The sequence below is a fragment of the Astatotilapia calliptera genome, chromosome 22, assembly GCF_964374335.1.
Source record: "Astatotilapia calliptera chromosome 22, fAstCal68.1, whole genome shotgun sequence".
In the NCBI taxonomy this organism is placed as follows: Eukaryota; Metazoa; Chordata; class Actinopteri; order Cichliformes; family Cichlidae; genus Astatotilapia; species Astatotilapia calliptera.
This window is the reverse complement of record NC_137442.1, coordinates 18584436-18608329: the sequence shown is the minus strand read 5'-3', so window position 1 is coordinate 18608329 and position 23894 is coordinate 18584436. Positions and strand designations below refer to the sequence as shown.

Genomic DNA, 23894 nt, shown 5'->3' with positions numbered 1-23894 from the left:
ACTCCTCTGTAACTTTCTAGAAGATGGGAGGTTTCTCTCTGGCTCCTCCATAATTTCGTGGCTGATAGGTGGAGCTACTCAACCTGCGGCCGCTAGGGGGCGTGCAATGGCGTCCACCTCAAGTGGATTTGGCCCTGTGTGGGGATTGGGGAAAAGTCGCAGATAAAGAAGGGGGAAGTCATGGCTACTGATAGCGACAGTGGGAAGAAAATATGAGAGAAGCAGTGACATGAACAGAGAGCCAGTTCACTATGCAGGCTCCAGTCTGATAAGAAGAGGAAAAGCACGCAGAGATAGTCAACCTGTGGGAGTCACAGGGAAAGGCGTGCGTGAATGTGAGCTGCTGAGGGAGAGGCAGTGAAGCAGGGGACAAGCCAGAGGCTGGAGGGGGGAGTGGTTACGCTTGCTTGTTGCCTGTATATAGAGAAGACCGAGACTGACAGAGCAGATCCTGTGAGAGAGTTTGGAACAGAGAAAAGGAGCCTGACCTTTTACCTAAACTCTCTCTACCTGTGAGGGACTTCCTGAGCAGCACACCAGCAGTAAATAAGCTGTTTCTTACTGGATTACAAAACCAGGATTTCTCTCTAAACTCAAGGTAACAGCAGTTTCTGTTTCTCTGCACTTTTCAGCAGCAGCTCTCAGGCAGGTGCAGCCTGAGCGTCATAGTCTGGCTTACACTATTATCAAGTTACTTTAAACAGAAGAAGAGGAAACTTTTAAGCTCTCTTTCAGAGGATTGTCATCACCTTCCATGTTTTTAGTCTTTCTCTGTATAATTATTTAGATGTATTGTAGAGCATTGGTTAGTCAAGCCTTTGCTGTTATGACATATGTATCTTAAGGGTGTGTTGGGCACATTAGAGCTACATTAATATCAACGGAAGGCTGTTTTGTCTTTTTTTTTTAAATGGAGGGTTGTTGGGTTCAGGTGGAGTGGCCGCTCCAGACACCAGTAATCTCTTCACTCACCTGCTGAGGTGCAGTCCTCACTGGACACCTGTAAGGTGTTATACATGATCCAACCCACTCCCCCTTAAAAATCGAGCTTAATGTTTTTTAGTTTGAGAGAATAGTCAGGACTGTGTAACACAGGAAAAATGGTGCTGAGAGGGCTTTTATAGAGACTCACTGAAGAATGAATTATCTGCTGGGTGTTGCAACAATGTGTCAAAGTTCAGTCTTGGGAAGGAAAGTGATCAAGTCACGTGTGTAAGCAGCTAAAAGTTTGGTTCACCTTAATTACAGTTCAAGATTTGGCCCTTGTTTTTATGTTTTTGTTGTTGTTGTGGGGTTTTTTTGTGTGGGTTTTTTCTTAAAAAATATTTCTAGCCTTGGATGTTCTTTTGCTTCGCTACTGAAAAGGTTGTATGAGTTACTTTAACCACAAATCACTGGATGATAGGTTTTAATTTCTTGTTCATTAGCAGTGAAGCATAAAAATGAAAAGTACGTTGATGCATTAATGTATTTGTGGTTTATAATGTTCCCATTAAAAAAAAAAAAAAAAAAAAAAAAAAGTGCTGCCGTGCAATGAAATACTGCTCAGATTTATGAACTCACTGTTCATAACTGTGGTCCTGAAGCTGCTGACACTGACTCCGCATGTCTCATCTGCCACTGTGTTATGTGTCCATGCGCTATAGTGTGTGTGTTAGAAAGTGAGCGGGTAACCCTTACTGAGGGTTCATCTGTCCTGTAGCTGAAGTGGAGGATCAGTAGCTTGGCTACAGCTGTCTGGAGCCCTGATGGACCATATGCCATCTGTGACATTACTGAAAGCTTTAAGATCTTTTTCTCAGGATCGTATGATTGAAATATTGGGTGTTAACAGGATATTTTACACAGTAATATGGACTAAATCTATAAATACTGTCTCATTTAAGTAAGCAATTGAGCAAAATACTTTCTTATCGCTTAACAATCTAATCTAATATGTGAAAAGAAGCTACAGATGATAAAGAAGAGCCTCTGAAGACAACTGCATTATGATCTCTGCAGAAGTGGGTTTTTTTTAGCTTTAGATTGACCTAAAGACATCACCAGCATGATGAGCACACTGGCTGGTGTTTTATTGCACTGCTGCTCAAAGTCTGACACAACAAAACACTTGTGTAAAGGACAAGACCTGCCCATCCCATGCTGCCATATGTTACTGTGTGTGTGTGTGTGTGTGTGTGTGTGTATGCACCAAGTAAAGGCACAGTCATGCAGAAAACAGCAGAGCAAAGGCCTTTTCCAGAGCTGTGCTTTATGTGCACAGGGTCCATTGTGCCGAGAGATCTGATTGGATAATTAATGATGCTGTTTATGTAAGCAGCGGGGGCGAGCCCTCCTCTTGGTCCGACCCTGCAGAGACTCCCCTATCCAGTGACCTGAGACCAACACAAACAAAAAAACAATGCGTGGGATTGTTTGACCTTTAATAATCCCGAGACCTTGAGCAGGGACAAACAAACTAAACGTGGGCATTGAGGATATTACATGTGCATATAGACATGTCAGAGAACCTGCCCATCATGCACCGTTCAACATATTTGATAACATAACTTTTGCCACTGAGACGATGTTCTCCATCACGCTGTGTGTATTTTCATATTTAGCTGCTGTTTGTCTTGGCGGTTTAAAAGGAAAGTTGAGGAAATAAATAGACAATCTCCAAGGATCACATGGGTTTCTATTTAAACCATGTGCTGCCAAGTCTGTTTAAACTTATCTTGTGTGTGTGTGTGTGTGTGTGTGTGTGTGTGTGTGTGTGTGTGTGTGTGTGTGTGTGTGTGTGTGTGTGTGTGTGTGTGTGTGTGTGTGTGTGTGTGTGCCTCATTGTTTATATGAACTGCTCAGAAGTTGGCAGCAGTAATGCCCAATTCCTCTGCTACACTCTGCTGCTCTTCCCCCTGCAGAGTGGAGCATTTTAAGTGTGTCTTCTTGAGCATCATACAGAGGTATGCCTTGGATAACACTGGCTTTATCCACAACTCTTAAATGTTTAATTTCTGTCGCCTCCCTGTCGCAGGTTTATCATGAAGCTCATCCTGTTGACTGTGACCGTGCTACTCCTGGTGGTGGGAGAAGGCACTGCAGACAGAATCCTTTCCAGAAGGACCAAGAGGGAGCTTGCCAGTCCACTTCATGTTGGCGGCATCAGAGACCCATTCGGCTCCTACTGCCAGAGACGAGGAGGCTGCTGTCCTGGCAGGGACGACCTGTGCACCGTGCCGTACCTGGACACGATCTGCTACTGTGACCTGTTCTGCAACCGCACGGTGTCCGACTGCTGCCCCGACTTCTGGGGTCACTGTCTTGGCGTGCAGCCGCCTTTCATTGGTATGTGAAGGTACAAATGTGTTTTGGGGGGCATCAGAAAGTGTTGCAGCCATGTGTGTGAGCATGTGGGCATGTCTTTGTTAGTTAAACTCTGTCAGAGAGCTGCAGGAAACCCCACTGACAAGCTCCACGCTGGACCACGATGGAAAGCAGCGTGACGCCCCTAATATGCTGAAAATGGATTAGAATTGCATACCTGCTTTTAAAAGCTTCAGCTTGTTACTGCATTTATATGAAGTGATCATACCAATGTTTCTTACTTGGACAGAAACCTTTGATCTTTCTAATGTCTCTTTGATTTCTTCTGTGTGATTAATCACAGAGTTACAGGGTAAACGACAGTATTAATATAATGGATTTAATAATAATAATAATAATAATAGAAAGTCAAACTATATTTCAGCATACATAATGATTATCTGTACGTTCCCTGTCCCTTAAATCATCTACATATAGCATCTGATTGTATTGCAGATTAAACTCCTGTTCGTTCACCTGTGTTACTGGTTGGTTGACTACATTTGGACTCCCTCACAGTTCTAGCACCATCCTCTCTGCCGAAGTGTGAAATGTGCCAGCAAAGGGCTACCTGAGAGCAGCGTAGGGAACAGTAGGCTTCTTATTAACCGAGACGGTGGGAGGAGGGGTGTGTAGAGGGATGAATGGAGGTCAGGAGAAAGAATGTGGGGTATGCGGCCAGACAATGGGTACAGGACTACAAAGTTAGAGAGGTCGATGCAGGTATGTGGGCCGTGCTCGATAAGGTTTGGCACTCAGGAGGTCCGACGTACAAGCATGTGCACGCAAGCATGTTTGATCACATAGTCAGCGGAGGGAAGCCACTGAAAGACAGCTTGTTATGATAGGTCTTTCCTCTTAACTGCTACTGTTTTTTCACTCGGTCTGCGCTGAAGGAATGCTATACAAAAAATGTCACGGTAACCATTGCATATGTTCAGTCTGCACACATTCCTTCTGTATTAATGTGTAACTTGCCACTTGCCGAAGCTCTGCAGTAATTTGAATTACGATAGACCGGGCGAGACAGCTGTGAGAGCATCAGTCATAGATCACACTGTCAGCACGGGGCCTCACACCAGAGGCCGGGAAAACCTGCTCACACTGTAAATTCTCAGCCAGATTATGCCTTAAATTCCACATGGAGTCCCCTCTGACAGCATCTTCCACTTTACGTAAGCTTGTCACCAAAACACCAACGTTTTAACAGTCGAGTAAGATGGGCCACTTTTGGGGTCGTGACAGCGCAGGGTGTGCAACTCACAAATTTTGTAAAATTTTTGATGTTTAATTATAGATGGAAGTGGGGGCTTTCCATGCTATCTCAGTAGAGTTGGTGCAGTGGGGCGTAAGCTGGTTAAAGCATGACGAGAGCCCGGGAAGCCTGGGAAGGCAGGAAAGAAGCTAACGCCACATTCCTACACAGGATTACTGGCTTAGAGCTCCTTAGACCTCACATATTCTGTGTGTTAATACTAAGACTAGTTGCTGTTAACTTTTACTGTGGTTGCAAGTGAAGGAATGTGGTTACTGTGTTATTAATATCAAGTGTGTATGTGTGCTTTTAAGCCTCCGTGTACAGCATGTGTCTCATTTGTGTCTCAGTGATTGAGACTGTGCGTAGCTTTTGTTGAGATTAGCGATAGGATCTTTATTGTTTAGCCACATCAAACCTGCGTATATTAAATTGCCACTCTTTGTCTTTTCTCAGGCACCTGTGAAAGAAATGGAAACACGTTCTTGACGGGGCAAACATACAAAGAAAATTGCAATTTATGGTATGTACACCCCGCCTTTTCCATGCATTCTTTCTGCCTTTTAAATCAAGGGTTTTCCCTTTAATTTCCCCCTGAAGTATCTTTAAGTTCGAACATTTTCAGGTTCCCAGTTTGTTTTTTTTACCTGTGTAAACACTAAGCATTATATAAATATGCATGTAATATTTTTTTATAATTTGGAGGGGAATTTTTTTTTTATGGATTTGGCTTTACAAAAGCTGAAAAATCTGTTTTTACCATCAAGTTTCTCTGACTCCCTCTCTGACGTACAGCGCTTGGTATTCCTAAAAGCTGTGGGGATTTGCACAGTTTAAAATGAAGCTGTAGGTTGCAAAATGTGCCTTTGCACAGCATGTGTTTCTAACTATGCTGGTGGCTTTGTGGAGTAATGTTCATTATTCATTTTTATATCCTTGTTTTGAGTGAAAATCTTTCGCTGATCACATGATCCTTACTCACATATGAGCTTTAGTCACCTGCACCTGAAACTCTGTCTGCCTCCTTCTGCCCAGCTCTGCGTGCATAATTTTGTTGAGTTTTTTAAATGCCTGTAAGAAATGTGCAGGTATAGATAAGATAAGATGACAGATAAGCCGTGTTAGTTTGTCCAAATAGGAGAAATGACTTTAGGCCTGAAAAATAAAATATCTCAGCTCATTATGATATTTTGTTTAGAGATCATTTCCACTTTAGGATTCCTTGTAATAACTTCTGGTGATTCTCCATCACACCTCCATCATAAACTGTATATAAAAGATGGCTGTAGCCTCTGGGGCTGAAATGCGAATCTGTGTTTTAATGCTGCATTCTGTCTAATGGCCAGCAGGGGGTGACTGCTCTGGCTGCAAATCCGGTTGTTCAGTGATGACGCGACGAATCCTACTTCCGGGTCTAAAGTAGTCTGCGTTTAATATGGCTTTTGTGTTGTTAACATGTTTAATGTTATGTATTTTCTTCTATTTGATCTCAAAAAGCTCCTAAAACAGTCAGTGATCCCTGTTGACCTCCCTCGGCTTTTATTACCACTAATCATTTATTTAAGCTCAGTTTTTAAAACCTTAGGATGTAACTACAGCCCAGCCCATGCAACAGTATATGAATGACTAACCTCGTATTGTGGATGGATTATCTCAGTTGTTCTCCTGGCTGAAGTTTGGTCCTTTTACAGCATCCTGCCATGTGATTACATTTGTTTCTGACCACCGAGAACACTCACGTTAACTTTTATCCAGTGGAAAAAAGTTAGCTTGTTTATATTATGCTAACATAGCTGTGTCGCTAGCGGTCACGTAGCACATCATTATATACCAGCTAGCCCAACTTCAGTAACCCTACAAGCGTCACTGCTGTTTAGTTTTCTGTCTTCATTTATGCTGGAAGTGATAACAGAGCTGTACGTTTTAATTTGTTTCCAAAACCACGCAGTCAGGACATGCTATATTGTATTTAGATAGAAGCTAGCGAGCTAACTCCCTGCTAACTTCTAACTCCGTTAAATGTCATAAATTCCGTTTTCATGGATGCCTGGATGTTAAACTCAATTGTTACACCTGGTAGAGCAGAACGCTGATCATTTTATTAAAGATGAAAGACTTTAGACAGTTTTTCAACTCTCAGTAATGCCACAGTGATCGTTTGATATATGGACCTGCAGCGGAGTTTAGACCCAGACACGGCTAGTGACGTCAGACTTAACGACCGGATAGAAGCCCAGTTGTAGAGATGTCTGTCTTGTTGTTCAACTTCAGATTTTACTCTCAATCCCTCGCTTAAAGTGTTACTTGATACCAAAAGCAGTTTATTTTGTAAATTTTGGTCCCATCTGGTGGAAAATAGTAGAAAAAGCAGGGTATTTTTAGGCTACTTGGTCTATTGACACCTCTCAGTCAAACCAAAGGATTTCATGGTGTTCATCTTTTGTATATAGTCTACAAACCACACCTGCTAAGCACTCTGTTACACACTCAGAAATGTATTTATGCCCCAAAATGCTGACTTTAAATAATTTGATAACATGTAAATTTCCCATGTAATTTTGTATGTGAGCACAAAAGATAATTAACTCGATTGCTGTAATTGAGTGTATACCAAGCATTTTTTCCCTTAATGATTAATTATTTGAATAAATACACCTTTGATTTTATATATTTGAGTTGCATTTTACTCAAAATCATTGCTTTATGTCATGTTTTTGAGGTGTAGATCCTTGTTCTCAAACTTTCTACTGCCTGTCCTCCAAAGGCTTTTCTGTTATTATAAATTATAGGATAGCCTAGTGGTAAGCTTAGACGGCCCTTATGCGAATTATTTTTCTCCCTAGGGAAGAAGAGAGGTTTGCATTTACCTTTCTACGTGACTTGATAGACTGAATCTGAACTGAAACAGTTTTCCAGTTGAGTTTGAGTCTACTTCAATAGAGATAGAAAACCACTCTGCTTGAATACATTATAATAAGTCTGTACACTGTAATACAGCTCTCTGTAATTGACTCCTTGAGTAAATCTCCTTGGCAGTCCTGCATTATTTTTCCAATTCAGTGTGTTTCTAATTCACTTTACTACCGTGACATGAAGTCAAGAGCTTCTACAAAGAGCATTGTGGATTAACTCTAAGTGACAGGAAAGTATCTCTGTCTCAGTGATTTTCAGCACCCTGAGGGGAACAGAGCCCGTGTGCGACGGCTGCCATTTTTCTGCATGACATAAGCTGCAGTCAAGGAGCTGTGTAGTAGTTCCCAAGAGTCTGGAGGGAGGTTAAGTGAGTGAAAGCAGGAGCAGCGGAAATTGAATTCCGCATCTGTCCTCCACGCTGGTTTCTCACGTCTGTGTCAATTGTTGCTCTTTAAAGTAAGTGTGTGTGTGTGTGTGTGTGTCACTCAGTCTTATCACGGGAGCAATTAAGAAAGGAATACAGTTGATGGAAGTTGATAAAAGGCGGGGGTCCTATTTTTATCTTGAGGAAAGACTTGTGGAGGTTGTTTAAAAATAGCCTCTGGTGTTCCAGCTCCTAAAAACCAACAATAATGTGCTAACTCCCCCGTTCGCTCTGAAAACAAGAGAGTCTCGGTATCACGTGCTCTCACACGTGCTTATCAAACCAATACACACAGGAGTTTGAAAATTTGCGCCACAACTTAGGCTCGGACGGATACACGCGGACATGCTTCTCCTACTCCCACTCCCTCCACTTATTAATTTCCCAAATGCGTGTCCTCCCAGCGCTTTCAGAAATCGGCTCTCGCCCTTTTCCCCCTCCCGAGGCTCTCATTAGCAGCGCCCCTGCACTCTCTTATCTGTACCGCCTATGTTTCTTTACTGATTTGAACAGGAAAGGGAAACTGTTCTAATGACTAACTGGTTTAACAGCTGCACTTAATGCACTTTGACATCAGCACCACAATCAGTATAAACGTCATCTGTCTGTGCAGCACAAAATTAATCATCCGCAGATTGGTTTTTAGAACAGACTAAGTGTCGTGTATTCAGCCTGCGCTTATATTTACTGTTGTGAGTGTTAACGTGTAATACAGTATGTGTCAGCTTTTTGTCTTGTTAATGGGATTTCTAGCTAATTTGGTTATTTACAGATCTGCTGCCATCCCGATAACATGTTATCTGTCCCGAAAGATCTGAACCTCGGCGACTTCTCCTTTCAAAGATGGTCTCTGGGGTAGCAGTCTGAAGGAACAGTTGATCTCTAATTTGATTTGGCAGCTGCTTTCGTCTGTTGGCTCGTTATGTCAGATGGGACAACAGCCAATGCCAGCATAGACTTTCTAAGTTTATTTATTTGCTCAGATATTGTAGATGCGCCGTATCTTCAGACACACACACACAAACATGGCTCTGCTCCGACTGATCTGGAAGCATCAATGGCCAGATATGGTGAGATACTACACCTTGTGTTGTCTAGCTGTTATCCATGCTCTCTCAGGCGAGTAGATCTTAAATTGGGACTGTGACGGGGAATGTTAAATATGTCCTCACATCCCTTATATTTTATATTCAGTCCCACTCTGTCCCTCAATCTCCATAAATCAAGCCTATCCCTGTGTGTTTATCGCAGACCTACTGGCACTGTGCTGCTGCATGCCTGTATTCCTGCTGGAGGGTGGAAGAGGTGAAAGGTCACAGTTGCTTTGAACCAATCAAAAGCCATCAGATGGTCCCTGTAGGATGCTGAGCAGAAACGCACTGATGTAACCTTTTAATGTAACATGAACGTGGCACATGTGTCCCAGCAGGAAAGTGAGCCATTTGAGAGGGGAATACCGTCCATGGGTTTCTGTGTGACTGAAGAGGTCAAATTCCTCTTCAGTCACACACATCGCATTTGTTTAGTGATGGTCCTGGGTAGTAAAACATTTCATGCACAATTCATGCTAGCTACATAATTATCTGAGAAACACCCCTGTTATTGTTTGGCTCACATCCTCAACACTGCTGCTGATCATGTGACTGTTAAAAACAAAAATATAGTCACTTTATACACAAACTCATTCTTCTTTCTGTTTCAATTTGATTTTTAGATCACATTGTTTCACTTCTGTTGGCTTTACTTACATCCCTCTGTCTTGTTTCACTGTGTCTTATCACCTAATTACCTGTCTGTCTCATACGCTTCCGCTGTTCCCTGCCAGACTAGCAGTTGAACTTTAGCTGCTTTAGCTTTATGTTCCTGGTTTTGTTTTAATGTATATGTCACCTAGGTTTAAATTAAGTGTCTAGATTTTACCGTCTACTCATGTGTGGATCCGTCTGTTTAAAATTGCACAGGCAGTTTATAGTTTTAGCACATTTGATGTATTTTTAAAACTGAGTTTGTCACAAGAACAAAAAACGAGTAAGCTCAATGTGTTGTATGCTACACAGAGCTATTTATAGCATGTATAAAACAAGGTTTGCACAAAACAGGCAATGGTTCTAAGACATATAAAGTGTGTTTAATATTAATAAGTAGCAATAATACATTTATCATTGAAAATCTGCAATACATTTGAGAATGCGTTTCTTTTTTGTGCTTTTCTATGTTTCATAGGGAAATGTGAAGTTGTTTTCTCCGTTTCATTTATGCAGGATTTGTGCGGGGGTTTTCTGTTTAAAATAATAATCTGAAACATGTCATGTGCATGAAAATATATTAGAAATAACTAAAACACCCACTGGTGCATACTGGATGTACAAGTAAAAAGATAATGCAGAGTGGATCTGTTTAGTGTTATCTCAGCTTTGAGGCAAGTGATTGAAGCGATAACCCAGTGAGAAATACTGCTGACTGAGGTATGATTGGGGTGGAGGGGAGCACACATACAGGAGGGCTACCTGTGCATTGCAAATTGTCAACTATAATACGCGTGATAGCGATGGGGACTGCTTGTGTGTATATATATGTGTGTTTGTTTTTTTTGTTTTTTTTAAAGCCTTTCCATTCTGATGTTGTATTACCACACACACAAACACACAAAGGCACACTTCTCGGCAGTGAGTCATCAGAAAGTAAATCCTCTGTTTCTGAGCATCTCCAAAGTAAACATCTGTGTGTCATCGTTAATATCCTGCTCACTTATTTTCCGTTTTGCCGAATAAAAACGGATCTGCATTCTGCAGCCTTAAAAGGCTGAATAATCTAAGCTTTTTATTTTTAACCATCCCACTCCATAATTTCTCCAGCCTTTTCCGGCTGCTAACATTCTTCTTTCAATTTATGTCTTATTTGGGAAATCCACTCAGCCTCTGCTCACTTGCCTTTGTTTAATAGACTTTAGTGACTGTAGCATAAAAATACACATTTTTTTCAGGCACTTGTAGTTTCTTTGAATGTCCCCTACTAACTTTTTTTTCTCTCTCCTGTAGCACATGTGGGACTTCTGGACGTTGGGAGTGTGAGCAGAACGCCTGTCTCATTGAGCCGGACATTATCCAAGCTGTCAACAGAGGAAACTATGGGTAAGAAACAAATAAATATAGACACGTACTTACAATACTCTGTTTGTAGTTAAAAACACATATGATTTCTGCCCCTTTCATATTGTTTTTAGGTGGAGGGCAGCTAACCACAGTGAGTTGTATGGCATGACTTTAAACGAAGGCATCCGCTACCGACTGGGCACACAAAGACCATCAAGAACAGTCATGAACATGAATGAGATTCAGGTACAGGACTCTTCGTTCATTGAATCATCAAATCATCGTTAGAAAATAAATATATGGGTGAACTTTCTAAAGGCTTAGATACAAAACTTCACTGATTGGACTCCTTATTTAAATCTCTCACCTGTAGTCTGGCTCTTGTCCTGCCTCTCTCTGCCCTTTCTTCTTTTTCCTCTCTCCTCCAATTAGTTGCAGCAGATTTCCGCCCCTCCCTGAGCCTGGTTCTGCCAGAGGTTTCTTCCTGTTAAAAGGGAGTTTTTCCTTCCCACTTTCACCTGATGCTTGCTCATAGAAGGTTGTGTGATTGCTAGGATTTCTTTCTAATATTGTAGGATCTTTACTTTGCAATATAAAACACATTGAGCTGTTGGCTGAGTTTTACATAAAATTAAATTAAATTCACTTAGGTGCCCTTGATATATCCATACAGGAAGTGTAAGAATATAACTGTACTGGTCGCCACTAGGTGTAACTTCTTAAACTCTGTTTCCACTTAAAAACGACAAAAGGCATAACATACGGATAACATATCATTCATCTCCTGTTTCCACTAATACTACAACTATGGAGAGAAAACCAAAATGATGTCTTTAGATATTTTCAGAATTGTACGATGGAGTGATTTGATAACCAAGTGGTTGGCGTGCATACTCAGGTTCCCTGAGCAGTGACTCGTTGGATTACCGGTTGGCTGGACCATCATGTCTTTCTTCACTCATGAATAGCAGGAAAAAAGTAACATAGAGATTTACATTCATGGGAAATAATATTCAACAGAAATCATTGGTATTGTATACATCTGCTTTTGCTTATTTTTGTATTTAAACACAGACATTTGAAATATTACATAGAAATAGTTTTTAAAATCAGAGTATATGAAATTTGATCAACGCTGAATTTAAAGAACTATTGTTTCTATTCTGTAGTCACGATAGGAACATATGCTGAATTAGTCACAAACTGTTTCCCACTTGTGTGAGTGTATGACATAAAGAGGAGAGATGTGGGTGGAAGCAGGAAGTTTTACAGACAGGTGAGAATAAAAAGAAAAAGTTACTCATATCTTTACCTTTCAACTTTTCTTTTTTTACAAGCTCTTGCACGCTTGAAACCTATTACAAACAAGTGAGCACTGATCAAAACCTGCTTCACTTAATTATGGTGGCCTGCTGGTATGTAACGGCCTCTCTGTTTGGAGACCTCAGCCTGCTCTGTCTTTGTTTACATTTTTACCCCAGAAAGATTACATAAGACGCAACCAAAACATCACATAGAGAAGACGGAAAGGATGGTGGCGGCTTTGAGAATAAAGACAAGACTTCCTCTTGGGTCTGCGCATCCCCACTTTGCCCTGCGTGCATTCATTCCACCTCGAAATTTTGTAACACCCCCTACTCCTTCCGCCATCAGCGTGTCCCTGCCTGTGCCACAAATCAGATCACAGCCCATTCACAAAACTCTCAGTCTCTCCCCTTTCCTGTTGTTTCTGCAGACTCGTGTCAAATGCACTTAATGCAACATTTTAGATGCCTTTTGGATCAGGTGCTTTTTTTGCACTTTGACCTGCCAGAGCTCCAAATCTCTGAGCAGCAGCACATTCCTTAAGATAAGATAAGATAAGATAAGATAAGATAAGATAACTCTTTATTGTCATTGCACAGTCATACATAGTACAGTAGTACAATGAAATTGGAAAAACTGTCCTACGTCGGCACTACATATAACACAACACGACACGATATGACACATCACAACGTAACAAACAACACAACACAGTATATTAACTTAGTATAAAAAAGAAGAATAAGTGTATGTGTATTGCACACTGTTATTATTGCACATTAATTATTATTGCACCTTGTTATAAATATAAATATTGTTATCGTTTTAAACATTGTTACCTCCCCCTAAAAAGTCCAGGGAGGTATCCAGTCAGGTGAGCTATTTACATTGATCAGGGCTATTGCCCTGTTGTAAAAGCTGTCCTTGAGTCTATTTGTTCGGGACCTCAGCAGCCTGAACCTCCTGCCAGACGGCAGCAGCTTAAACACCCGGTGTCCTGGGTGTGTGCAGTCCCGTAGGATGCTGCGTGCCCTCTTGAGACAGCGAGTGCTGTACAGGTCCTTCAGGGAGGGAAGAGGATGTCCAATGATTTTTTGGGCCATGTTGATGACCCTCTGGAGTGCCTTTCTGTGTGCTGTGGTGCAGCTGGAGAACCACACACCGATGCAATATGTCAGCACACTTTCAATGGAGCAGCGGTAGAAGACGGTCAGCAGCTCCTTCTTCAGGTCCATTTTTCTGAGGATTCTCAGAAAGTGGAGACGCTGTTGGGCCTTCTTTAAGACCGCAGAGGTGTTAGAGCTCCATTGGAGGTCTGTGTCTATGTGCACACCCAGAAACTTGAAACTGGAGACCCTTTCCACGCACTCCCCGTTGATGCTGACAGGCTGCAGCTCGGACTTCCTCCTTCTGAAGTCAACTACCAGTTCTTTTGTTTTGGTGGTATTGAGGTCCAGGTTGTTGTCTGCACACCAATCTGACAGCCTCTGAACTTCAGCTCTGTATGCAGTCTCATCTCCCCCTGAGATGAGCCCCACCACAGTGGTATCATCTGCAAACTTGATGACTGTGTTGTCTGGGTGGGAACTAACACAGTCATGTGTGTACAGAGTGTACAGTAGGGGACTCAGTACACAGCCTTGTGGAGAGCCGGTGTTGAGGCTGAGGGCTGAGGAAAGATGAGGCCCCACTCTAACTCTCTGTACACGGTCTGAGAGGAAGTCTCTGATCTTAGTGATGTATCAGGTGGCCGTCTGTGCTCTGAATGCTTCACTATTAAGCAGTGGAATGCACCGCGGGCAGCCAGAGTCTTTGTCAGAGAGAGAGAGATGAAGCTATCTGTAGTGTATGTTCATCACATAATACCAGGAGATATGAATAGAGTATCCGACAATAGCTGGCGATTAAATGATGGCGCACGTCTGAGTGAAAGCGCCCTATCAGGGAGACAGTTACACTCTATAACAGAAGTTTACCATCATGATAAAACCCTAATATAACCAAAGAGACTTGTTGTTTCACAAAGAGGAGTGGCTTCAGAGGGTCCTGTCTATTCTGCAACGTTAGAAATGGATTCTGGTTCAAATGGTTGTAAAGAAATCCTCTTTTTTTTTTTTTCTTTTTTTTTAAATGTGGCCTTTGATTAGTAGACTTATGTAATCTGCCCATGATCCAAGCTTGTATTACGAAGCTGCCCACAAGTATTTTAATTGCACCCTTCAGTTTGTGTTCTGCTGTGGCCAAACAGTTGCACTACACTACCTGACACCACATTCAAGCAACCCGTGCTGCTGCACGTAAATGTTAGCCTGTTTTTAAATACCGTTTCCTTTCTTTTCCCTATAAATTCATGTCACACATCTTGGACTGTCAGTTGGTAATAATGACTGTTTTTACTGAGAACTATAAATGTTTTCTTCGTGGGTTGCTGCAAAAGATGGAGTTGAAGCAAGAACGAACAAACTTCTTTCCCTCTTGCAGATGAACATGGATCCTCAGACCGACAATCTGCCGCCCTACTTCAATTCAGCAGAGAAGTGGCCGGGGAAGATTCATGAACCGCTGGATCAGGGCAACTGCGCTGCTTCCTGGGCCTTCTCAACAGCAGGTGCTGTCTTAGGGAAAATGACATCTGTAGGGCTAATGGGGGAACTGTAGGGAAATATCCTTAAAATGTGTCACATGCAAACGTGCATGAACTCTAGGAAATAGAAGTTCTTTAGTTCTCAAGTTTCTTCTTGAAGTGAAGCTTCCACCATGAAATTTTAGTTACGTGTTTATGCGTTTGCTTTGTTGCCACCAGCTGTGGCATCAGACAGAATCTCCATCCAGTCTATGGGCCACATGACTCCTCGGCTGTCTCCCCAAAATCTTATTTCCTGTGACACACGCAACCAGGGAGGCTGTGCCGGAGGACGCATAGATGGAGCCTGGTGGTATCTTCGGCGTAGGGGGTAAGCCCCCCTTCATCTCAGACAAAGTTATTACTGCTCGTGAATGAATGATGGGTGACTTACATCTTCCCATCCCTCCCGACAGAGTTGTGACAGAAGACTGTTACCCATATCAACCTCCGCAGCAAACGCCGGCAGAGGTGGGTCGCTGCATGATGCAGAGCCGCTCGGTTGGACGGGGGAAGAGGCAAGCCACGCAGCGATGTCCCAACACGCAAAACTACCACAACGACATCTACCAGTCCACGCCGCCCTACAGGCTCTCATCCAATGTAAGTGAAAGAAAGCTGCACAAAAACGTCCACTCTCGCTCACAAAACTACACTGATCAGCCATGGTGTGCCTGGCTCACCTGGGAATGAGTCTGAGATTGTAGAAGGGCAGTGGGATGTGCTTTTTTTTTTTTTTGTTTTGTTTTTTACCCACTTGTTTTCCATATCTCAGGAGGTAGGATTCAGGACTGAGGAGTTAGCTTTGTGTATAAAACTAAATTATAAACTATTCTAGTACGATGACTTAGAAAGGCTGTCTTTGAGAAACACCGCAGTGAGTGAATTACACCAATTTAAAGACAACACTCATTGTCTGCTATCATTTCAGGACCAGCGGGTTAATCCGAAATGAGATTTCCTCCTCATATTAGTGTTTCTACTTTCTGCTCAGAGACAGAAGTGAGTTACATAAGCCCTCATCCTTCAATCGAACAATAAAAACCGTAAAATATCTCTATTTTGGTTGCTAATATGGGTGGATGAATCTAAATGACTTCATGGAGACATTATCTCCGCCCTCTCTGCAATCCATGCACTAGTATCATGTAACATTTGCACAAACTGCCTCCCGAAGCGGTGTCTCCACGCTGCTGCATGGATCTTCTGCAAATCAGACAACCGCTGAGCAGCAGCCAACATGTGGTTTCACCAGAAGCTATCCGTCAGGGCTAAGTGACGGCTAATGCTTCTCAAAATCATTACAGCCTGTTGTTCCTGTCTCTTGATAGCCTGTGAAGTCAATAAGCCAGGCATTAAGACCAAGGGGCCCTGCTGAACTCAATCTTGTTATCTGGCTTTTAACTTCCAGGGGGTTGTTTTCATCCTCTCCGTTTCACTGACATGTAACGATCATTCTGTCTGTCTCACTCTCCTTTGCCTATAAATCGTTCTCTCTATCGTCTCACTTAGGAAAAGGAGATTATGAAGGAGATTATGGATAATGGCCCCGTGCAAGGTAACGCAATGCCTTTCTGTGTGTGTATGTCTTCCTTAAATATGCTTGTATTTTATTGTCAACATTGCTCCCACGTGGGTGTGACTTTTCACGAATTAAAACACACACAGCTTGAAGTATCTGACCTAGACTGATGTCATATTTAACCTTTTCATCTGAATGGGTTTTAACCAGAGTTTTAACTCTGACCCCAGTCACCCTGTCAGAAATGAGCGGCCTCCGCGGCTTGCTAGGGTTGATCTAACTTTGCTATATTAGCGCGGCTAGCTGCCTGGAGCCCATCTGGAATGCCTTCAAGTACACTTGAATAAAGGAGTCACATGTCGAAGGATGTGTGCATGTGTGTATGGGAGCGTGTGCCAACTTATTGTTCAACAGTCCAGGGAGGAAGAGTTTTGAGAAAGTCGTGGAGAGCTGCATGAGTGTGTGTGGTCCTTTGTGTGTGTCTGCTGAAGAGATTCTAATAAGAGTGAAAGTTTGCATTATATTCTCAACCAGGGAACACTGCATCTAGTGCTGATACAGCTTTAAAAACTTCTTCTATCCATAAACAGCTGCTGGAAAAACAAAGTCACACATAGCTTAGATGTGCAGCTTACACTGACACACGCACACAAACCTGCTCTGATGTTTGGGTGTGTGACTCAGGGGGGAAATCAGAATTTGTTTGGTGAAATTGCTTAATAGTTTTGGGAAATGGCTAATCAAAGTGCGTGCGTGCGTGCGTGCGTGCGTGCGTGCGTGCGTGCGTGCGTGCGTGTACTCATGCAGGTTATTTCCACCTTCTAATTCTCCGTGCTTGTTTGTTCTTGCAGCTATTATGGAGGTCCACGAGGACTTCTTTGTCTATAAGACTGGGATCTACAAACACACAGATGCCAGTTTCACTAAACCACCGCAATACCGTAAACATGGCACACACTCAGTCAGGATCACCGGGTAAGTTACCAGAATACCGAGACAATCCAAAACAGTTCATATTTTTGCCCCCATTTAGTGAACCAACATGCTTTGTCACAACGTGGCTCGGAGACATGCATATACAGACCTGATTGGGCTTAAAATAAACTCACCAGGTTTTAATTTTCTATTTTTATTTTTTTTCTTTACCTGACTCCTGTTTAGACAAAAGCTTTCACCTTATCTTCATCTTTAACCCGAGTGTGTCTGGTTTAACTGTTGCTACATGCTTAGCAGTGGCCCTATCTCTTCAGAAGTTGTTTAATAAGGATGAATCAGGGTTTTAATTGAGTCCTTGTTGGTACTGGGTTTGATTCAAAGCTCCACTTGCACGTGTGTTTGCACACAGCCAGCTGTCTGCTTGTGAATAAGCGTTCCCTCCCTTCCAGACTATTGCTCTCGGAGACACACCTTGGCTCCACTCCTTCATCTGCCCCAGACAGTCCCCCCTGCCCCCCCATCTAGTCACTTTAACAACCGCAAATATGCAGGCAGGTAGACGGCTGACGCACCTGGATTGCCTGCCCACACCCACTGCCGTGCGTTTCTCTGGCTCTGTGATGTCTCCATCATCACTCTTCATCTGGCCGTCAGACTGTCCCACTTCCTTTCTTTTACTCCTCTTAACATTTAAGCCAAAATATTCCTCTTATCATTTTAGACTCCAGACAGACTGATACTGTTTTATGGTTTGTTTGTTTTTTTTTTGTTTTTTTTTTAAATATTCTGACCTTTAAGATGAATAAACCGCTCTTTGCTTTTAAATATTTTACAGGCTGTAGTTCATCCAGCTCCCTTTGACATATGTCACTGATATATTTGGCTCAGTTTACATTTTTAAACTGTGACAGTGGTTCTGAGTAATTGGTATTTGGTAACATTTGACTGTCAGAGATGGGTAGTAATTGGAACGTTGTCTGATCGATCCCCGGCTCCTCCAGTTTTTATGTGAGATAATAAAACCCCAATTACCGGCTAATTCATCCAATGACGTGTGGGTTTGTGTCATACTGTAGGTAAACATTTACCTGAGTGTCAAAAAACAGCAAACATGCAAGTCCTGCATTATGACAGAAGCAACTTCTCTGCTTTTATCTGATAAGGATAAAACACAAATCTCTTTATTCGAAGCTTTCACTGTCTGTAGTTTTTCTTTCATGCATAAGCACATGTAGGATAAAAAGCAAACAAACAAACAAAAAAACCCCAAACACTTCTCATCCTCCAACCTGTACTTGGCTTATTTAAATCCTATACAGTTTTCTCAGTTTTCTTCAAGTGCATTCGTGTTTGCTTATCACGCTCGTGTTAGAACCACACCCTCTGGAGTGTAATTACTTCTCTGCAGCTTCATTGTCAGTAAACTGTGGAGGTATGCACAGTGTGAGATGATGGTGAGGATGAAGATACAGCCTCCTTCTACAACTACTGTGATTTCTGACTGCTTTGGATGTGGTTTGGCTGGATGGAGGCTTTAGCTGCGGTGCAGGTTTAGAGATGGATGGAGGCTGTGAAAGGCACTGTTTTGAGCTCCAAACCTGCCAGCCACAGGCTTCAGTATGTTTACATAGGCTAAATCCCATAGCTGTGTATTCATTTAAGCCCAGGGCCTGGGAAAGTTTGTGGAGATAGCATTGAGGTCCACTGTGGCGGAAAGAGCATTGTCTGGGGTGCTGATCCTGACTGCACTGGACAGAGAGAGGGGGATCAGTGCCCGAGAGGAGAGGTCAGAGCTGGGATGAGGGGCGCTGGGCAAGGGCGGGGGTACATGGGCACAGGGGCATGTCCATCATTGTCCCCAAGTGAGCAAGTGAGTTGATTGGAAGACCGATAAGAGATCAGCAGTGGTCCGATTCTGTCTGCCTGTCTCTATACCAATAAATATGCACACAAGTAAACACGGGGTCACACACTTGTATACAGGTGTGAACAATGCTCACAAACACCAGCCAGGGTCTACTTTAGACGCTGGCTGGGATGTTGTATTTACACAGCTGCTTTTAATGTGTCTGCTCCTGGTCAATGTGACGTTATAATCCACTTGGGAGAGTAGTGGCCTAATAAAGTCACTCGCTGAATGAAGCCTGGCACAGTTTGCCAGTGTTTTGGTGGCAGGCTACTGAGTTGGCAGGGCCTGAGGCCGTCCAGTGTATTTCCCAGCATTCCTTTACTTTATAAAAGATAACAACCGATTGCGGACCGGGAGTCTCTTTGGAAATGAAAGGCCGGGTGTGGAAAAACAGGATGGGAATTGGCTTTAGGTCTGTTTTGATCATGACGAGCAGAAACTGCAGGGGTTGGCAGCAGCTATGCTAAGACCAAAGTGTATGGCATGGTGGGAATTTATGGACCTTTGCCAGGGTTTCCTGAGAACAAAGCCACAGCCACCAGAGAAGGTAAAGATAAAGTTCAGTGTCCCTGTGGGCTGCTCGTTTTTTGCAGTGTTGGTGCTCTGACGAAGCTGAGGTGCTGTTCCTCTTCCCTGTGACCTACGCCCGATGAAGAGGGGAACTCCGTGTTTCTTTGTATTGGAATGCAAAAGTGCAACAAAATGATGTCCAGCTATAAATACTCAGGATGTTGTTAACAAGGGGAAAGTTGTTGTTGTTGTTTTTTTTTTTTTAAACATTTGAACCCTGCATATCTGCTTTTCACTGAGCACATCTGAGGCAAAGTAATGCATTACATGTCTTAAATTATTTTTACAGCTCTAATAAGACGTAGCTATACTTTAATTTTTATGCGCTTTAATTCAGTATCATCTCTGATCTGTGCACTAGGTGGGGAGAAGAGAGAAATGTTGATGGAACATCAAGAAAATATTGGGTAAGTTTTCACTTTACACCTTCTTTACCAGTAGTTCAAGGTGGCCTATTATGCTTATTTCCAGTTCCTTATTTTTGTTTTTTAGACTTAAAATAGGGCAGCACGGTGGCACGGTGGTTAGCACTGTTGCCGCACAGCAAGAAGGTCCTGAGTTCAATTCCAACATCAGGCCGGGGTCTTTCTGTGTGGAGTTTGCATGTTCTCCCCGTGCTTGCGTGGGTTCCCTCCGGGTACTCCGGCTTCCTCCCACCGTCCAAAGACATGCAGCTTGTGGGGATAGGTTAATTGGATAATCCAAATTGTCACTAGGTGTGAATGTGCGAATGAATGTGAGTGCGAATGGTTGTCTGTCCCTGTGTGTTGGCCCTGCGACAGACTGGCGACCTGTCCAGGGTGTACCCTGCCTCTCGCCCTATGACAGCTGGGATAGGCTCCAGCGCCCCCCGCGACCCTGAAAAGGACAAGCGGAAGCGAATGGATGGATGGATGGATGGACTTAAAATAAAAATGACTACTTTTAAATCTACTCTCTATCCTCCCACTCTAAAAGGCCGCTGTTTTCTGATTGGCTGCCCCTCTCGTGGCTTCCATAAATTGAGTTCTTATAGTGTTTGCAAGTCCTCATCCCAGCTTGAAATGATCATATAAGGATGTCTGTTTCAGGCTGATGTCAGCTCGACACAAGAGTAGAAAATGAGTTTCAAACTGAGCAGCAGAAAATAAGGAAAAGTGTAATAGGTCCCTTTTAAAAAGATTGACTGAAAAACCCTGCTGCTGTAGCACAGGCAATATGTTTTAACGATTAAACAGTTAAAGCTTCTTTTCAATATGATTAAATTTTAAAAACAGTATCTTAATTACTATAAGTGATTATTCGATATTAAAATAAAAAGTCTGTTGTAAAAAGCTGTTTTTTTCCCCCCCTGATTGGTGAGGTGTAGGGGAAAGTAAATAAAACCTTGTCATCTTTAAGTCTTATTGTATTTTACAGTTAGTGTGATCTTATTTCCCCCAGATTGCTGCCAACTCCTGGGGAAAGAACTGGGGTGAAAACGGCTACTTCCGGATCGCTCGTGGGGAAAACGAGTGTGAGATTGAAACATTTGTGATCGGCGCGTGGGGCAGAATCTCAATGGAAGACATGCACAACCACCATCACCACCATCACCGCAGGCACATTTAAAGACACTGCAGATCTTAAAACCCTATTAAAACCTGTATTATTGTCCAAACTACAGTTGGTCTTTCTATGCAGCTGCGTCGCAGGCCATCGCATCCCCTCTACTGGCCATAAAGTGAGCCCTAGTCCTCTTTTTTTACACTTTAGTTTATTCTGGGGATCGATACAGAACCTTGTTCTCCACCCTCTGTAGCCTTTTAATAGAACGACTGTGTATCTCAAGATTCATGGCACCAAAAACTAAGACAAACTAAGCTAAAGTTCTTTCACTTTGCCTTGCAATCAGGCAACTCAGGTACCTACTGCTCCAAAGACCACACATCCCAGAATCCCCAGTATAATATCTGGTGATCATGTCATATCATGTCTGGCGACGAAGGATGTGATCTTTTTATTCTTCGGTTTTTTCTAACTCAAAACCTGTATTAACCAGACAGGCTTGGAAAAGAGGGAATCTGAGAGCTAAAATACCAGATGTCAAGACACACCCTTCTAAACCATGTAACTCAATAATATATCACTGATGACCTTACTGACATTTACCTGTCAGCTAAACAGAGGTGTAGCTTGACCCGTTCTCTTGTTTTCAGAGAGGGCACTTGTAAAGAGTTAGTAGCTGGAGGCTGTAGGGTTTCTCACACATTCCAGTAAAAAGGTAGAATCTGACACTGGAAACACAAGGTGACTTAAAAGTGTAAGATTACAAGGAAAGTCACAGTTCCTCCTAAAACTATGAAATCTTTTAAAGAAATATCAATGAAACGGGCACAATCCTGGCTCTTTAGTACGCTACTAGCAAGTGCTTAATTCATCATTTATATATTTTTACTCCTCCTTATTATGTCATTTATAAATACAGATGTGTTAACACCATGCACAGACACTGGTAATAAACATAATTATACTAATGGTCATATCATATATATCTATTATATTTACTATATAAATGGTGAATCAAGCACTTTCTAATACCTTCTTAATCCTGAATAGTGTAACATTATTAAAAAGCGTGACCAAAATGGCAAGTTTTTGAGTTTTGAGCTACTAAGTCAAACTTTGTGGATAATTTGTCTTTTGGGGTTTTTTTTTTTTTGTGTGGCAGAGATAAAATTAGGTTAAGTCTCTGTGACAGTTATTAAGATTTAAAAAGCCATGCTGCTTTCCCCAGTCCTAATATTTTACTAAATTAAAAACTGATGTCTGCAGAGTTTAAAGATTGTATTACTTAAAAAAACAAAAACAAAAAAAAAACAGACACAAAAATAAAACAGAGTTGATCACTGCAGAAGAAAATAGGAAGTATGTATAATGTTCTTAATGTACTCTGTTCTGTGTACACTGTTACAGTTTGAGCTAAAGATGTCTTTATTCTTTTGCGGCAGTTACATTTACATTTTTTAACTACTTGTTTTACAATGTACTGTATGTAGAAATTCTCTTAACCCCCTCATGACTCTGTTGCTTTTCTTCTTCTGCATTCTTGAAACTGAACACGGTGAGTAGCTTGAGCGACGTGCGATAATGCTGCTAAAGGCCAGTCTGCGCTGCGCTGTTTGTGTTTAGCTTCGTGCATCTGATAGGTAATAAACATATGAAGCCACTTCAGAGTAACACTGTAACACGGATTCAAAGCTGTATGACTTTATGTTCTCATTATTTGTTGTGACTTTTTTTTTTAATTTTTTTTTATTGTTTTCTGCTGGAACTGTAAGATCAAACTGAGCTAGCTCCATTTGAAATATGTTTTTCTTTTCAGTTTCATTGTTATCATAGGCTCACTTGAAAAGCAAAGCACAGCGTGTTATTACCGCATGCCTGAAATTACACCCTGGTTTGCTTCAGTAACAATTTCAAAAGGATTTTTCATTTTTTACATCGTCACGTCTTGTGATCTTTAAGGCCTTTCCGTTGATTCCTTCAGGCATGAACTGGCGGATGAATATAAAAGCAAAGAGAAATGTCTGGATGCTCAAGCAATGTGCAATGTGGTGGAGAGGGTAGAGATTAGCAGTCAATTGCGTGTTCCTCGTTCATTGTAAAAAAACAACAACAAAACAATCCCCCCACAAAGAATCGTTGCTTTCCAGAAAGGATCAAGAGACATGAGCTGCACAGGAGGTTGACAGTAAATAAAAATACACCAAAAACAGTATGAAACTGGGCTTCCTGTCCTGGGGTGGAAGTGATTATGTCATTAACACAAAGAAGGATCAATCAAGTCTACATTTTTGCTTGTGGACAAATCCTTTACACGGGAGGAAGGATTGATTTAATAAAAGCCGCTAGCTGCTAAATTGTTATATATAGGTGTGTTGTAGTCCTCGCTACCTGTCAGTAACAGGTCTCAGTGTGAAAAGGTGCATATCAGTGGCTTGATTTTAAAAAAAGAAACAAAAAAGCAGAGAGAGCAGTG

At 42.1% G+C, this 23894-nt stretch overlaps 1 protein-coding gene across 1 annotated transcript; it reads left to right on the top strand.

Moving 5' to 3' along the window:
• The first annotated feature begins 452 nt into the window (after window positions 1-452).
• On the top strand, window positions 453-21533 carry tinagl1 (tubulointerstitial nephritis antigen-like 1). Its single transcript, XM_026156016.2, has 12 exons — window positions 453-598; window positions 3017-3327; window positions 5057-5123; window positions 10976-11068; window positions 11161-11275; window positions 14816-14942; window positions 15138-15288; window positions 15374-15560; window positions 16470-16515; window positions 17331-17454; window positions 20256-20301; window positions 21317-21533. Exons 2-12 carry the CDS (start codon window positions 3024-3026, stop codon window positions 21482-21484), a joined length of 1428 nt encoding a protein of 475 aa, XP_026011801.1. The 5' UTR covers window positions 453-598; window positions 3017-3023; the 3' UTR covers window positions 21485-21533.
• The last annotated feature ends 2361 nt before the right edge of the window (window positions 21534-23894 follow it).

Bases quoted from the DNA above. Each gene is read 5' to 3' on its own strand.
- tinagl1 (XM_026156016.2), top strand. From the start codon at position 3,024: ATGAAGCTCATCCTGTTGACTGTGACCGTGCTACTCCTGGTGGTGGGA. The intron at 11,276-14,815 runs GTACAGGACTCT...TCCCTCTTGCAG, and splicing joins TGAACATGAATGAGATTCAG to ATGAACATGGATCCTCAGAC. The intron at 15,561-16,469 runs GTAAGTGAAAGA...CGTCTCACTTAG, and splicing joins CCTACAGGCTCTCATCCAAT to GAAAAGGAGATTATGAAGGA.